The sequence below is a fragment of the Nanorana parkeri genome, unplaced genomic scaffold (genome assembly GCF_000935625.1).
Source record: "Nanorana parkeri isolate BGI_ZX_2015 unplaced genomic scaffold, ASM93562v1 scaffold1720, whole genome shotgun sequence".
NCBI classification, from domain to species: Eukaryota; Metazoa; Chordata; class Amphibia; order Anura; family Dicroglossidae; genus Nanorana; species Nanorana parkeri.
Genome location: NW_017307988.1, coordinates 208,984 through 225,532, shown reverse-complemented (window position 1 = coordinate 225,532; position 16,549 = coordinate 208,984). Strand labels below are relative to the sequence as shown.

General features: G+C 43.2%; 1 protein-coding gene across 1 annotated transcript in view; it reads left to right on the top strand.

Moving 5' to 3' along the window:
* Nucleotides 1-16,549, top strand: part of IGDCC4 (immunoglobulin superfamily DCC subclass member 4) — a 57,035-nt gene that overhangs the window by 9,345 nt on the left and 31,141 nt on the right. Inside the window, exons 3-8 of the mRNA XM_018571269.1 lie at nucleotides 1,179-1,312; nucleotides 2,058-2,192; nucleotides 4,756-4,911; nucleotides 8,781-9,191; nucleotides 9,276-9,440; nucleotides 15,513-15,650. Of these exons, the coding sequence (XP_018426771.1) occupies nucleotides 1,179-1,312; nucleotides 2,058-2,192; nucleotides 4,756-4,911; nucleotides 8,781-9,191; nucleotides 9,276-9,440; nucleotides 15,513-15,650 (1,139 nt within the window). The remainder of the gene's footprint in view (nucleotides 1-1,178; nucleotides 1,313-2,057; nucleotides 2,193-4,755; nucleotides 4,912-8,780; nucleotides 9,192-9,275; nucleotides 9,441-15,512; nucleotides 15,651-16,549) is intronic.

The following is a 16,549-nucleotide window of genomic DNA, read 5'->3' as shown; positions in this document are numbered from 1 at the left end:
AGACTGGTGTGTCCGTACTGAACACTTTGTCAGTGCATGTTCACCTGCTGTCATGCACAGACCCATTTGTTTTTATGGTCTGTGTAGCTGACAGCATCCTAGCAACCAATGCACATTATGGCAACCAGTGATGCTGTTTAGCCAACAGCATCCTAATAACCAGTGACAGGTGGGGTGGAGCATGCTAACATACCCTGCTATTTGCTACTGATATGCAGTGTATATACAGCGGCCACCCTCTGAGCACTCTGGCTGGTCTCTGTACGCCAACATAGAGTTGGTCTTAATTTCTTCCAGTTTCCTTATCGCCAAAACTCATTTTGAACTTGACGCAGCCATAGTGACACATTGTGAAAGTGGAGCACATAAGTACTACCCAAATCTGTTTGCAGGGGTCAAAACGGAACTGACACAAAGGCTTTCCTGAATTAGGCATTGGACTTTCTAATGCACCCCTGCTGCCGGAGAAGTGTGATGGGGCTGTGCCCTATAGTCTGCATTCACACTTGAGTGACATGAAATATGAGATTTTTCAGCGCATTTTGTGTAGCACGCTTTCACATACTTTTATGTGCTTAAAACGCGCATACATAAAGTCACGCGTTTTAATGAGCAGCTTATGGCACATTGAAGTGAATAGACAAATGCGTGCTTTAGGAGCGTAAAAAATATGCAAAAACGCACCAAAAATGTGTTTTTAAGCATTTCCATTGAAGTCTATGGGACCAAGAGGCGCACAATCTGCCAAAAAGAAGCTCATGTACTTTCGTCAAGCGACCAGCATTTTGCAACAAGCAACATGACACTCAGATGTTAACATGGCCATATAAATTAGTTGACATTTTTGGGGGGCTTTTTTTAAATCAGAAAAAGCGCTACAAAACGCTCAGTGTGAATGAGAGCTTATTTTCTGCTTGGGCTTCATGTGGACTCAAAACATCTTAGCAGAAGCGTGCTGGGATTGTGCCATTTATTTGCTGTTTGGGATAATTGCTAAGTGCAGGACAACTAAACATTTACACTTGTAGCCACATTTGCAAAAGAGCGCTGACATTTTCATTAATGGTGGTACATGATACAACTTGACCTGGAAGTATGAACATTTGTCATTTTTCTAATGATATTATGTTTTTTAAAGGCTACTTTTCCATCTTTTATACTAAAATGTACCGTTGTAGGTTTGTCAAGCTTCCTTCTGGGGTTCTGCTGATCTCTAGGGTGCAGCCGGGGGATGCGGGATTATATCGATGTGTAGCAGCTAACGTAGTGAAAACCAGATACAGCAATGAAGCTCAGCTCTCTGTGGAGAAAGGTAACTCTCGTCAATTCTTTGTTGTTCTTTATAGGCTCATTACACTTGTCTATGGAGTACAAACCTTCTTAAAGTGCACTCCCACTTTTACAGTCAAATTTGAGAAAACCCCCACTACAGTGTGGAAAATAATGATTTGATCCCCTGCAGATTTTGTAAGTTTGCCCACTTACAAAAAAATGAAAGGTCTATAATTTTTATCATAGGTGTATTTTAAATGACAGAGACAGAATAGCAACCAAAAACACAAAAAACCACACAATACAAATGTTATAAATTGAGTTGCAGTTCAGTGAGTAAAATAAGTATTTGATCCCCTACCAACCAACAATAATTCTGGCTCCCACATGTGTGGTACACAGATTAGTCCTGTCAATTAAGGAAGGTGCTCCTAGCGATGTGAATGGGATCTCAGAGGGCAATTCCTGTAAAATGCAGCTTCCAATGGGAATGGGTCCTGTAAAAAACAGGGGATTTTCATAATTTTGCCTGTGTTGCAGAATGCTGCACGGATCTTTCCTGATTACTCTTTACAGTTAGGTTACTAGGACCCAGGACTGTATGGATGCTTTATATACCATCACGCTATGACTCACCCTAAGGTAATTTTCTATATCTTTGATGAAACTCTCCTATTCTGATAAATCATTGGAAAGAGGAGTTTGTATTTGCTTACAAAGGCAGGATGTGTTTCTATGTACCTATGTCTTTGTGCCTGTCATAATCTTTGGATGTACAAACACAGATCTGAAACCTTTCCCTGGTGAACTGGCAATAACGAGAACTCCACAGAACCTCACCAGGGAGGTGGGCCAAAGTGCAGTAATGGAGTGTTCAGCAGAGGGAAATGGGATGCCGGTGGTTTCCTGGTTTCGGCAAGGTAAGCTTTAGATTCTGGCCGGCATGCATTGAGGTAAAACTCTATGAGTAGGGATGTTAGGTGGTGTTTGGCTTTTTTGAAGTAAGAGCCAAAGATCCAGATTTTGGGCAATTTGCATTGTTATGAGACTGTACCAATTGATAGCTGCAACTAGAGGTAGCGGTATAGATGTAAAAATAAGTTTTCTGATAACATTTATGCAAGCTGAAACCCGGACCCAAGATGTCACAATTTTAGGTGGACAGGGGCAACCATGGGGTCCTGTTGTTGAATGCATGGAGAAGGGCACGCTGCTTTATAGGCGCACTCCTGGTGGAGCGTGTGGCTGCCTGAATATCTCAGCGCTCTCATGGGAGGTTACAGATACGTGGCTAGCGCTTGAGGTGTTAATGGCGGGGGTGGGGGTTTATTGGTGTCCATACTTGGATTTGTGATCAGCACCTGACTGTTTCCAGTAATGGCTCTCTCTGAGGGGGTGCCATTCCTGCATCTGTACCCAACCTGTCTGGCAGCTGCCCCCCACATCTCTAAACCTTGACCCCCCCCAATTTGCCTCAGAATCCTGATCTGTCTTGGACATGCCCTCCATTACAACTCTAAACCCCAACCTGTCTGTCCTCTTTTAACCCCTGACCTATCCCCAAATCCAAAGAACACTGTCCATCTAATTACCCCCATCTCCCTGACCTGTCCCCAGAAGCTTCTCGCAGTTTCCATCTTTCTGAGCTCCTCCATACCCCTCTGCACCCTGTCCTTCCTTCCACTCCATACCATTCTGTACCCTGACCTGCCTTCCCCTCCATACCCCTCTGTACCCTGACCTATCTTCCCCTCCATACCCCTCTGTACCCCGTCCTGACTTTTTCTCCATACCCCTGTGTACTCTGATGTGCCTTACCTTCCATACTCATCTATACCCTGACCCGCATTCTCCTCCATACCCCTCTAGTGGTGGACTGACTGATCGGGCCCTCGGGCACTGCACAAGTGTTCACAGCCAGGAGAGATCCCATGTCTTTCCCCCATAGGGTTGCCACCTGTCTGAGATTCACTTGTACAGTCTGGGTTGGAATTCTATTTGTGCTGTGTCTGTGTTTCAGGCCAGCTGAAACCCAGACACAAGATGTCACAATGTCAGGCTGACAGGAGCAACCACAGGGTCCTGGTGTTCCAACTTGAGTGCATGGAGGAGGCATGGGATACGGAGGGACGCTCTAGCACGGGGAGCAAGGAGGTGTCTGAAACACAGGGTGCAGATAAGTCTTGAAGGGCAAAGGGGTTCTGCTTCAGGCAGAGCGCAGAGATATGCGTCACCTAGCCCTTTAAGGCAGCACCTTTTAGCTGACTGGCTGCATCACCTGGAAGTGCTGACAGGGAGGAGATGAGTTTAACATGGGGGTGGGGGGTATTGGGAACTCTGTGAATGATAATACCTATCTGGAATTGTTATACATGCACCTATTATCTTTAATGCATGCAATATAACAATATATCTCTCCTCTGGCTGTCTCTCCTCACTCTCTCTCTATCCTGGCTGTCTCTCCTCACTCTCGCTCTCTCTCTCCTGGCTGTCTCTCCTTGCTCTCTCTCTCCTGGCTGTCTCTCCTCGCTCTCTCTCTCCTGGCTGTCTCTCCTCGCTCTCTTTCCTGGCTGTCTCTCCTCACTCACTCTCTCTCCTTGCTGTCTCTCCTCACTCTCTCTCCTGGCTATCTCTCCTCGCTCTCTCTCCTGGCAGTCTCTCCTCGCTCTCTCTCCTGGCTGTTTCTCCTTGCTCTCTCTCTCCTGGCTGTTTCTCCTTGCTCTCTCTCTCCTGGCTGTCTCTCCTCACTCTCTCTCCTGGCTGTCTCTCCTTGCTCTCTCCTGGCTGTCTCTGCTCGTTCTCTCCTGTATATTCTCATGAAAAAGATTGCAGCACAAAGCTAAAGTGTTTGGGTTTAGCATGAAGAAAAGGTGGCAACCCAACAATCAAAATATGTTTGTTGAGCATCATACATGTCATCTAACTTGATTTTCTGAAACACTAACCTGTGATTGGTTAATTCACAATTGACAGTTATGAAATAGACTATGCATGGAATTTAAAGCTGAACTCTGGCCACAAACAAATTCATTCAATTATATTCCACAATAGCCACAAAGGACAGAAATCCACTTTGTGTGCACCAAATGTCTTTACAAACCCAAATATGATTTTGTAAAGGTAGCGATTAAATCCTCACCGTGTTGTACATAGCCTGTGCAGAATGGGGGGCTGTGGGAGGAGCCTATGAAGCCCCACCCTCTACAGGCTGCCTGCAGAAAGCTGCAGGAGGGGGAAGGATACCAGACCAGTCACCCTACACAAGGGAAGAGAGCGGCAGAAACTGATCTTTACTGCAGGAAGTTCTTGCACAGAAGTAAAGTTTCACACTGTGTTGCTGCAAAGATTCAAGTATGAATACACACGGCTCTTGCATTTAGACAAAATTTGCTTATCCCGGATTTCAGCTTTAAATATTATTCTGCAGCTATGACCGATTACATAATGTGACCTACTCTCATCTAGCTTCTGTTTGTTCTGCAGATGGCAATCCCCTCTCCTCTGATATCATCCTGCTTGGCGAAAGTAACCTCTTGATCAAGCACACTCAGGCCCATCATGCTGGAGTTTATTTGTGCAGAGCCAGCTACCCACACAGTCAGCATTTTGTGACCGCTTCAGCCCAGCTACAAATACTTGGTGAGAGGAAATAGGGGGAAAATCAACAATTACCTGGGTGCAGATCTCCATGCTGGCTCATGAGCACAGAAAGCAGCTGCAGATTTTCATTCCACCATGTATCGTATTCTATCCAATACTTACCTATTGAAAAGCATTGGTAATTTTTCTTCTGCTGAAGTGGGAAAAATCAATAATATAATAAGTGGCACATATTTTCCAGAATGCTTGAAATGATTGCTACTGTGGTTATTGACTTCCACGGTTTGTAAACATCAATATCTGTCAAACCTTGAAGATGACATTCACATATAAATCAATTTTGGGGTCTAACAAAGTAAGCAGTTTAAATCCTAAGAGTAAACATAAGTGAATATCGTAGTTCCCCTCTCCCTATCTGCCCCCAGAAAGCAGTTAGAAAATGGCAGATGAGGTCTGCGACAGGCTGGTTCTCTGGGAACCACACAGAACTTACCTCTCTGTATCCCAATTGCACACTAGAAGTAGGCAGTAGTGTTAAGAATATGGCTGTTGCTCCAAGGTGCCACCATTCTATGTTTGCTTTTTCTCTTACCCATCTGCTGGCCACACACCCACCACTGCCAATTTTCAGGCAAATTCAACCACTTTTATCTAGATTTTTTTTTAAATTCAAATGGATCATGATATCCTACTGACAACAGTGTAAAAGCTTGCATATCTATATGGCAGGGATGGCAGTAGGTTGGGTCAATCCATTCAATTGTTTTTGCAATTGAAATTCGTGTAAAATTGCCATGTGTATGGCCAGCATTAGGCTGTGCAGGTGAACCCTGTACACAGAAAGGAAAATTGTATCATACCTACCTGTAATTTTCCTTTCCTGGCACCAATCCATTGCAGCATACATCAGGGGAGTCCCGAGGCCACGTGACCCCTCGCCGTAATGTCACCGTCATCGCGCATGTGCAGTCATCCTATTGACGCCTGCCGGAGGCCATCTTGGTGATGGACGCCGGCAGAGAGAGGAGGGGACGTTCACCCTCCTCTCGCCTTACTCTGTCGGGTCTCAGTCCATGACCGAGTGCCCGACTTTTCATAGGGGGTGGCCCCTGGGTGCGGGCCGCACCCCCCTTGTGACTCCACTGGCATACATGTGGTGTGGCTACTACCACATGTATGTTATCATATTGATGCCATACTTACCCATTAATATCCTTTCCTGGCGCCAATCCATGACAGCATATTTATTACTGACAGATTGCTTTATATATTTATTTATTATTTATTACAGAAATTTATATAGCGCCGAAAATTTACGCAGCGCTTTACATACTGCACATGCACATCAGTCCCTGTCTTCAGGGAGTTTACAATAGAAGTTCCCTATTGTATAGAAATACTATGGCCAATTTTGTCGGGGGCCAATTAAGTTTCTAACATGTCTTTGGAGTGTGGGAAAAAAAAAGGAGTACCCGGAGAAAACCCACACAAGCACAGGGAGAACATGCAAACTCCTTTCAGATAGTGTTCTGACTGGGATATTGAGTATTGCCAGTGCACAGTCACATCAGTCCCTGTCCTCAAGGCACTTACAATCTAAGGTCCTTATCTCACATGCATACATACAGGGACAATTTGGAGAGGAGCCAATTAAACTACCAGTATATGTTTGGAGTGTGGGAGGAAACCGGAATACACGCAGGAAACGCACGCAAGCAGATGGAGAACATGCAAACTCCTTGCAGATAGTGTCCTGACCGGGATTTGCATAAATCTGGTAGTAGTAGTCCCACCACATGTATACTGCCATGTTGGCACCATTAAAATGGAAAACTTTATCATACCTATAATTATCCTTTCCTGGCGTCAATCCATGGCAGCATACATGTGGTAGCAGCCCTGCCACATGTATGCTGCCAGGAAAGTGATGTATAAGTGCTTTACTATGATATTTTTCTATTGATAGTAGCAGAATGAGTCTCATTGCTAGCAAATATACTGAGCATATCAATCATCACCCTGTTATCACCTGTTCATAGATGGTATTATACATTGGTTAAAGTGTATCTCTAGCCTTTTAGTTTTGTTTGTTTTGGAGTGTTGAAAGGGTTAGAACTTTTATTTAATTTTTTTATATCATTCATTTTTTTATTCTTTTTATTTACGCTTGTTTTGCTCACTGATTCTAAAAACAATGGGGGTCATAGAATAAAAGTTACCCTTTTTTCTACAGTAAGTCTGGCCATACACTGCAGGCTGAACACAAAAAATCAGATTCTTATTTCTACGATGAACAACATGGATGGAGGAATCCTCCTTGCGGGACTATTGTATGCTCCGGCAGCTGTTGCACACCCGGACAGTGCTTACATCTTTTTGGCTGCAGGCACTGTTTGGCTAAACATTTTCAGACTGGCTCCTACAACAAATGTATACATTCTGTCACTTGTGTTTCTGAGAAGATCTAATTCCAGGCAGCCTATAGCAGCAGTAACCTTGCACAGCCAATGCACTTCTGTGTCTGGGCTCCAAAAACAAACCGTGGCTCTGACAACCATTGTAATCAAAGGTGCAGCCGCTGTGCCTTTGTTTACAATTTCTCCCAGGACAGACAGCGGCTCAGTTAGGCCCGAAGCAAAAAAAAAAAAAAAGTAGGCGAAGGGCTTACATGACTAAGTGAGGAGGGAAAATAAGGATTAAAGAGGTAAATAAGGGACGTGTTAACAGGACAGGGTCACTTACCAATTGGTCAGGTTCAAACTTTGGGCGGAGCCTTTGTGGTGGTCTGAGCAGGAGGGTCTCACTAGCTTTAGTCTGAGATCGTTGGATGAAGAGAGAACTTCCCACCCTGTTATTCAATGTTTGTGGTCTGTTTACTGTCATAGCAGTGTTGGTGGTTTGGGGTCTTTTGAAGGCTGAAACAAAGAGGTGCTTTTGGTTAATGTTTGGGAACCTGTCTTGGTATAGGTCCTCAAGTCATGGTGATATATACTAGTCGAACAGGTAATTTAGATATGGATGTGTCTGTGGTCAATATGCAGGTTGTCCCCGAGGCGGTGTGGTGCGGCTGTCAAGGATTTCCGCAGAGACAGCATATCTGTTAGTCATTTTGGCCTTCAAAAGACCTTGAAACCTCATGCTTGCATTTACAGTTCTGTCATGTTTAATATTTTGTATAAAAAAAAGGCTGCTATGGCATTTAATTCCATCAAACTTGTAGTCTGGTTATTTGGATGAAGTGGGGAGTTGGTGGTTCCAGCAGGTTTTGACATCAAGGGAATTGGGACATCTGTTCTACATTAGTCATGACAGCTAAGGAACAAAGGTGCAGCCACTGCATGTAGAAAACTTCTTCAGCAATTCTGTGCATGTGTAGGATTGGTAGAGAGTGTCAGCAAAGTGACAGCTCTGGGACTGCTGGGGACATTGGCAATGCCCATCAGTGTTTTAATCACCTCTTGTACCCTTGCATATATGAAGACTTGCAAGGAACATCCCATAAAATACAGCGGGTAGTAATTAAATATTAAATGCAATTGCTATGTTGTATTAGTAATAATTAAGGATCTGGGGACAGGATCTATTTACGTTTTGTAGTGTGGTTTATTTAAGGGCTTTATGACAGCTAAACAGCAATCATACTAATACTAATGGCAGTTATTGCCAATTTTTATAGGAGAGCTGGAATGACACAAGAACAGGGATACATTTGTTTGTAGCCAGCCAACATACATATAAAGAAAGTTATGAAAATGTTTGGTATTTCACCTTAAGGTTCTGATTTGTAATATTCTACATGCATCGTTGTTTATACTAGCCTTATAATCTGATACTGTTTTAGTTTCAATTGTTTTTACTTGGGGCACAGTTTACTCATAATGCTTTTTCTCATATTTTGTCTGTTTTAGTACCCCCTTTCATTACGCAGCCTCCTGAGGTCATTACACGGGCACGGGCTGGCACTGCTCGTTTTATATGCAGTGCTACAGGAAATCCAGACCCCATAATCACCTGGCTAAAAAATGGAAAGCAACTTTCTTCAAATGGGAGAGTAAAGATTCAGCCAAGGGGCAGCCTAGTGATCACACAGATTGACCTGGAGGATGCTGGATATTATCAATGTGTGGCTAAGAATATACTGGGCAGTGCTTGTGCTACAACTAGGCTTCATGTAACAGTGCAGGAAGGTCTGCCTGGTCCACCAAAAGACTTAAGAGCCCTGGCTGTGACCAGCAAGACAGTCACTGTGACTTGGGAGAGACCACAGAGCAACTGGGAGAGGGTCATTCGTTTCTCTCTGCATTATACTAAGACAGGGGGTGCGTATATCCTGGACATTCACTTACAGAATATGCACAGTAGGGTTGCATGTTCCTCTAAGCCTTTCTTCTTATCTCTTACAGGTACTGAAAATATGGAGTACCAGTTTGCAGTCAATAATGACACCACGGAGCTGAATGTGAAATACCTGGAGCCAGGGATCAATTATACCTTTTATGTTGTAGCTTATTCCCCGCAAGGAGCCAGCCGTGCCTCAGAGCCCCTTGTGGTACAGACAAGGGATGACGGTAATTGGATTTGTTCTATGCTGTCTGCTCCAAGCTACGTTTTTGGGGACAAGTTTAATGCACACCTGTGGTGTCCTAGTACTATGGCAGCAATAGATGGTAAGACTGGGGGCTAATTAAATTAGACACACTAAACTGTCTATCAATATGCCAGAGTACAAAGGCACCAAACTCTTCGACACCTCAACCTCCTTGGCCAGCGAAGCATCTCTGCATTGGGTGGAGGTTCATTTTACAATAGGAAGGATTTCATAGTTACAAGAAGCATAGCTTAAAGGAGAACTGATTTCCACTCACCTCACAGTTGTAGCCAACCTGTGACAATGAGACTGTCACAGGTCGGCTCAGTAGATCGGGAGGTGAGCAAACAGATACCGGCGTTCGCTCACCTCTCGATCCTGTCACAGCTCTCTGCCGTGACAAGGGAGGGGCTGGATTCCCCACTCCCCGCTCCGATCCGCCAGCGCTGACTGGCGGAACGGACGGGGGAGGGGGCGGGTACAGCTGGCTCTGCCTCTAGATAGGCAGAGCCAGCTGTCACTCACGCAGCTGGGCGGATCTCGGGATCCGCTCCGGCTGCGGCGTCTCAGTATCCCGCGAGCTGTAGCTCGCGGTATACTGAGCTTAGGGTAACGGGAGGACGCTAGTTTGTGTCCTCCAGTTACCCTAAGGAGAACTACGGGGGAAAAGCCCTGACCCCATAGTTCTCCTTTAATTAACTCTCAGGTTTATATGGATTCTATGGAGTGAGTGCTTCTGAAATTAAATTGATTTTATACATGGAACTACTTGGCACACTGCAGTGATGCTTGTTGGACATTTTTTTGGGTCCTTGTGCAAATTAAGCTTACTGGTCCAAAAGGAAATTCTCTTTAATGCTTGCATCAGAGCCCTTATATGTTGCGAGTCTTTAATAGAAAGGTAAATAGACCATTCTTCCATTTAATTGTGCACCTCTGAAAATAGACCATTTTACCCTGCTTTCCCTGTGTCTACATTGTGTCTTATTTAAATAAGGAAACAAGGACACTGGTGCTATCCATGATAGTTTGCCTCTCAACAATTAAAGGTTTGCCAACGTTGATCATTTCCAGTCAAGAGATAGGCAAAGGAAGGAAACCTTACTTGACTGAATGAGAGTTGCATAAATCACCTTGGTCAAAGTATATTCATGTGAAAATATAACACTCCCCTCTCCTGTGGTTACCCAATTTAGCTTTTGACTTCTCTATTTTCATAAAAAAAGTATGTGCTTCTGACTCCTCTATGTGTTAATATGGGGTGGGTGAACTTTCTTTCCATATACCCTTAAAATAAATCTGTACTGAGAGAACTAGGGTTGCCTAGATGTATCTCCCTTCAATACTGTTACTGCACCAGAATAAGCATGCAGATTAGAAAGTACAGTCTGAATCCCAGTCTGCATAATTGTCCCAGTTCAGTATTTCAGAAACTTTTGAAGCAATTGCAGCAGCTTGAAATGCAATGGGCATTTTGTAGAAGGAGAGGTCAGCAATGGCAGCCTTTGTATTCGCTGAACACAGATTTCCTTAAATCTATGTAATCATGAGTTGTAAATTCACTTTTAACCTGCAGTACCTTCTTTAAATATAGTATTGTGGGTGCCTTTCCAGATACACAGAAACTGTGTGAACTCCATTGTATCAGCAGAGGCAGTGTTCTGCCTGCTATGGAAATAAAAACAGGAGAAGGAGCTTGCTGTTGCATCTGAATGGTTATAGATGGTGGGGTAATCCCTAAGTATCTGAGTTGTCACGTGTGCCTAATACAGTTTTAATATATGCAAATTACTGATTGCCAATCTCTTCATTAGTTCCAGCAGCTGCCCCCATGTTGTCACTGAATAGTGAGACCCCAGAAGATATCCATGTTAAATGGCTGACCAATGGCCACATCACCAAATACCGCATTGAATACACCACACAGAAAGATGGTAAAAGTAAAATAATGTACTCAAAGGTTGTCATTGTCTTTAAAATTGCTGTAAAAAAACAAATGCATAGTTTAGAGAAATATAGCAATTGGACATTAGAGTTACTGAATGTAGGAAGTCAACGTAATACTGTGGGCAATGTAATAAGTGCAGATTAAATATAATATTGGTGCTATTTTGTCAAGCAAAAAATATCATATTTAGATATATAGACATGAACAGGGAAAACATGTTTTGACATTAAAAAAACTGTAATGAGAGAAATATGGCGTCCAATACCTAGGAAGCCAATCAGTTTGTTGGCATAACAGTCAGGCATCTACCATATTCAGAAAGTGGTCAACAATAGCAGCCACCATATTTCTCTCTTGATAGAGTTGCCTTACAAGAATGATCTTGATGCACATGCACTTGTCATAAAAAAACAACAACAAAGGAGTGCAGTTATCATGGCTTACTACACTTTTGTGCTTATTGCATTATGGTTTGCTTAAACCCAAGTGTTTCTCTAGAACTTGTTGGTTTCAGATATTGCTCGAATTCTTCCAATGTTGTGATATTCCTGTCCTTGTTATGTCCCCCTCAGGCGTGGTCTCCATTGTGGAAGTTAAAGGAAATGAGACTGGGGTTACGCTCTCTTCCCTGCAGCCCAGCACTGTATATAAAGTGCGGATTTCAGCCAGCACCTCTGCAGGATATGGTGCACCCTCTAACTGGGCACTGCAGCGCACTCTAGACAGAGTCAACCAGACACAAGGTGTGTGAATATTTGGGGATCTCCCACACATTCTATGTGGCAATCTAACATTGCCGTGTCACAAGTCAAGATTGACATCTCCGAAATGTCCTTAAAATAAAGGTAGTTGTATTGGTACTCACAAAGGAGTAATTTTTGCTCCAAGCTTAACAACAAGTTATATGCCAAAGACATTTAAAAAATAGACGCTTCCTCATCCATTGCATGAAACATTAAACAAACATAGCTTTGACTCTTGTTTACACCCCGAAAAGCCACAATGGGCTTCCTGAACAACTTTGTCTCTTTCCCCTTTTGGATGTTGAAACTGGGTATATTTGATTACTCACTATAATTATGTTATCACCACTCATAACCTAATGTCATCAATCCTTTCCTTGTGATCGCTTTTGGGATCGTGTAACCCTCATTCTGCTCTACACTTCTAATGCATGTACTCCTTTAAATGCTACATTTTAAATGTTAAAGCTTTAATGAAACCCTTTGAAAATTAAACAAACATAGCTTCACTGAACAAAGTAACCTCCTGCCCCATGCCCCATAAGAAAGGAAACATTGACTGTAGTATGTGCACCTTCCACAATGTAGTCATCAGTAGTGTTGAAGGTGACATGGCTTTATAATAATATCCAATTTAACATGTTTGTAATATTACATTGCAGACTTGCTATTGCCAGTGTTTGGTGCAGTCATGGTCTGGATATATTCTGGAGATATCTTATTTTATTATAGCAAGGCTACTTTTTGGATTCATCTTTCACTCACTGCTTTGAAGGTCTCATAAAACTTTAAGGCACTTCAGGCACACAGAGATCAGTAGTCAGGAATGGGGTACATTGCTGATGTCACATGACCAGCAAACCATAGCAATCCAAGTTATTGCCACCCTATTAGTTCTATACAAAGTCATGCCATATTGCAACCAAAAACATGCAGCGGGCTGGGAAAAGCTATGGGAGCTGGAATGATGCAAGAACATGAACACATTTTTTAGAGCTTGCTTATTCAAGGTTTTGTAACATTCCACATACATCACAGTTTATACCATCCTCATAACATGATACTGTTTGCTCTTTTACTTGGGGCGCAGTTCATTTACTCATAATGCTTTTTTACATCTTTGTCCTGTTACAGTACCCCCTTCTATCACGCAACCTTCAGAGATCATTACACGGGAACAGGCTGGCACTGCTCATTTTCTATGTAGTGCTACAGGAGATCCAGACCCCATAATCACCTGGCTAAAAAATGGAAAGCAACTTTTTTCAAATGAGAGAGTGAGGATTCAGCCAACGGGCAGCCTGGTGATCACACAGATTGATCTGGAGGATGCTGGATATTATCAGTGTGTGGCCAAGAATATACTGGGCAGTGCTTTTGCTACAACTAGACTCCATGTGATAGTGCAGGAAGCTCTGCCTGGTCCACCACAAGACTTAAGAGCCCTGGCTGTGACCAGCAAGACAGTCACTGTGACTTGGGAGAGACCACAGAGCAACTGGGAGAGGGTCATTCGTTTCTCTCTGCATTATACTAAGACAGGGGGTGCGTATATCCTGGAATTCACTTACAGAATACGTACAGTAGAGTTGTGTGCTCCTCTAAGCCTTTCTTCTTATCTCTTACAGGTACTGAAAATATGGAGTACCAGTTTGCAGTCAATAATGACACCACGGAGCTGAATGTGAAATACCTGGAGCCAGGGACCAATTATTCATTTTATGTTGTAGCTTATTCCCAACAAGGAGCCAGCCGTGCCTCAGAGCCCCTTGTGGTACGGACAAGGGATGACGGTAACTAGAGTTGTTCTATGCTGTCTGCTCCAAGCTAAATTTTTGGGAACAAGTGTAATGCACACTTGTATTTTACCGTTGGGGGGAAGTGAAGAAGAAGTCTAGGGGAGGTTGATACTGTACCTGCGTATTCCATTTATTATAGTTATAGTGTATTTTGGTAGTGCCATGATTATGGCTCATGGTTCTGTGTGTCTTCATTCAGTTTTCCTAATACTATGGCAGCACTAGATGGTAGGGCTGAGGTTGAATTAGCTATGACAAGCTAAACTGTCCATCAGCATGTCAGATCACTAAGGCACCAAACTCTTCTACATCCTAACCTGCTTGGCCATGGAAACATAACTGCATGGGGTGATGATTCATTGGATCCTATAGGGTGACTGCTTCTAAAATGTAAGTAGATTTTGGGCTTGGAACTACTTAGCACACTGCAGTGATGCTTGTTGGACATCTTTATGTCGGTCTTTATGCTAATTAAGCGTAAAGGTCCAAAATGAAATTTTATTTAATGCTTGGATTTACCATGCCAGAGCCCTTATATGTTGTGAACCTTTAACAGAAAGGTAAAAAATACCATTCTTCCATTTAATTGTACACCTCCAATAATAGACCATTTTTGCCATGCTATCACTGCATTTGCCCTCCTATATAAATAAGGAAATATAGACACTGATGCTACCCCAGCTATTTGCCTCTCAACAATTCCAGGTTTGCTTCCCTTGACAATTTCCCATCAAAAGATAAGCAAAAGAAGGAAGCCAGATTTAACTGAATGGGAGGTGATGTAGTTCGTATCTCAGTTATCTGATGCTATTGTAAGTCAAGCAGACCTTTTTCAGGGTGGACCTTTCATGCTGATATATCAGTGTATTCCTGCACAAAGCTCCTTGGGCAAAATATATCAATTTTTTACTTTGAAATAATAAATTCCCCCTATTCCATGGTCACCCAATTTAGCTATTGACTTTACTATTTTCATGAAAAAAATATTATATGTTTTTGACTACTCCATGTGTTATTTTGTGGGAGTACCTTCCTTCCATATCCCCTAAAGGAAATCTGTACAGAATAAGAATGCCTGGGTGTCACTGCCTTCAATACTACCACTGCACTGGAATAAAAATACAGATTAGAAAGTGCAGTCTGAAATCCTAATCTGCATGCTTGTCCCAGTTTAGTACTTCAGAAAATATTGAAGCCAGCAGCCTGAAACACAGCTAACATTTTCAGAAGGAAAGGTCAACAATGTTCGCTTTATATTCGCTCAACACAGGTTTCTTTAAATCTATGTAACCATGAGTTGTAATTGCACTTTTTACCTGCAGCGCCATCTTCAAAAATGGTATTGTGAATATCTTTCCAGATATACTGCAGCTCTGTGAGCTCCATTCTACCAGCAGAGGCAATGGTCTGCCACGTCATGAAAATGACAACAAGGGCTGCTGCCTCTGAGTGGTTGCAGGTGGTGGGGGAATCCCGGAGTATTGGCATTAATGGGTCACATGTGCCTAACACGGTTTTATAATGCCTCTATGAAATTTACTGATTGTCAATCTCTTCATTAGTACCAAAAGCTGCCCCCATGTTGTCAGTGAACAGTGAGACCCCTGAAGATATTCATGTTAAATGGCTGCCTCTTCAGCCTGAGCTGACCAATGGCCACATCACCATGTACCGCATTGAATATACCACACAGAAAGATGGTAAGAGTAAAAGAATGTACTCAGAGGTTGCCATTGTCTTTAAAATTCCTTTAAAAAACACCCAAATGTATAGTTTAGAGACACATAGCTGTTAGACATTAGAGTTATTAAATGTAGGAAGCAAATGTAATACTGTGGGAAATGTAATAGGTATAGATCACATATGATAATGGTGCTGTTTTGTCAAGCAATTCATCACATTTAGATCTACAGACATGAATAGTAATACCTCTTACTGAAAACGCTCATTTCCTGCAGACAAAGACTTCTGACATTTAGCACCTTTAGGATAGTGACTCAGACAGTACGGAAGCCAGTCAGTATGCAAGTGTAACAGTCAGGCATCCACCATATTCAGAAAGTGATCAACAATAGCAGCCACCATATTTCTCTCTTGATGGGTTTACTTTAAAATAGGGTTGCGGAAATTAACGATTAATCCCTCGATTAATCGTACATTTTTTTGATCGATCAAAATTCTTTTGATTGGTACTCACCTCTCCGCCGGCTTCCGGGTTTTCCGAGAGTTCCGTCGGAGATCCGGTGACGTCACGGACATCGACGTCACCGAACTCCCCCCCTTCCCCAAGTAGCTCCATCAGCTAACGTAGGGAAGGGGGGAGGAGTCCGGTGACGTCGATGTCCGTGACGTCACCACACTCGTGCTTCCCTTCGTTAGCCGAGGAGTTCCGCCTGTTGGGGGGGCCCAGAGAGGAAGCAGAGGGCCCATAGCTCCTTCATGCAAATCCCCCTCCCTCCCCCGCCGCTCTGCCACCCGTAGCAGTAGAATGTATGGGCGGCTGTGCGGGGAGAGGAGGCTGTGGCGGTCACCGGTCATCAATCGGCTGTTGGGAGAGGACCCTCCGAGATGAAGTAGCTGCTGCAGGAGTCAGGCAAAG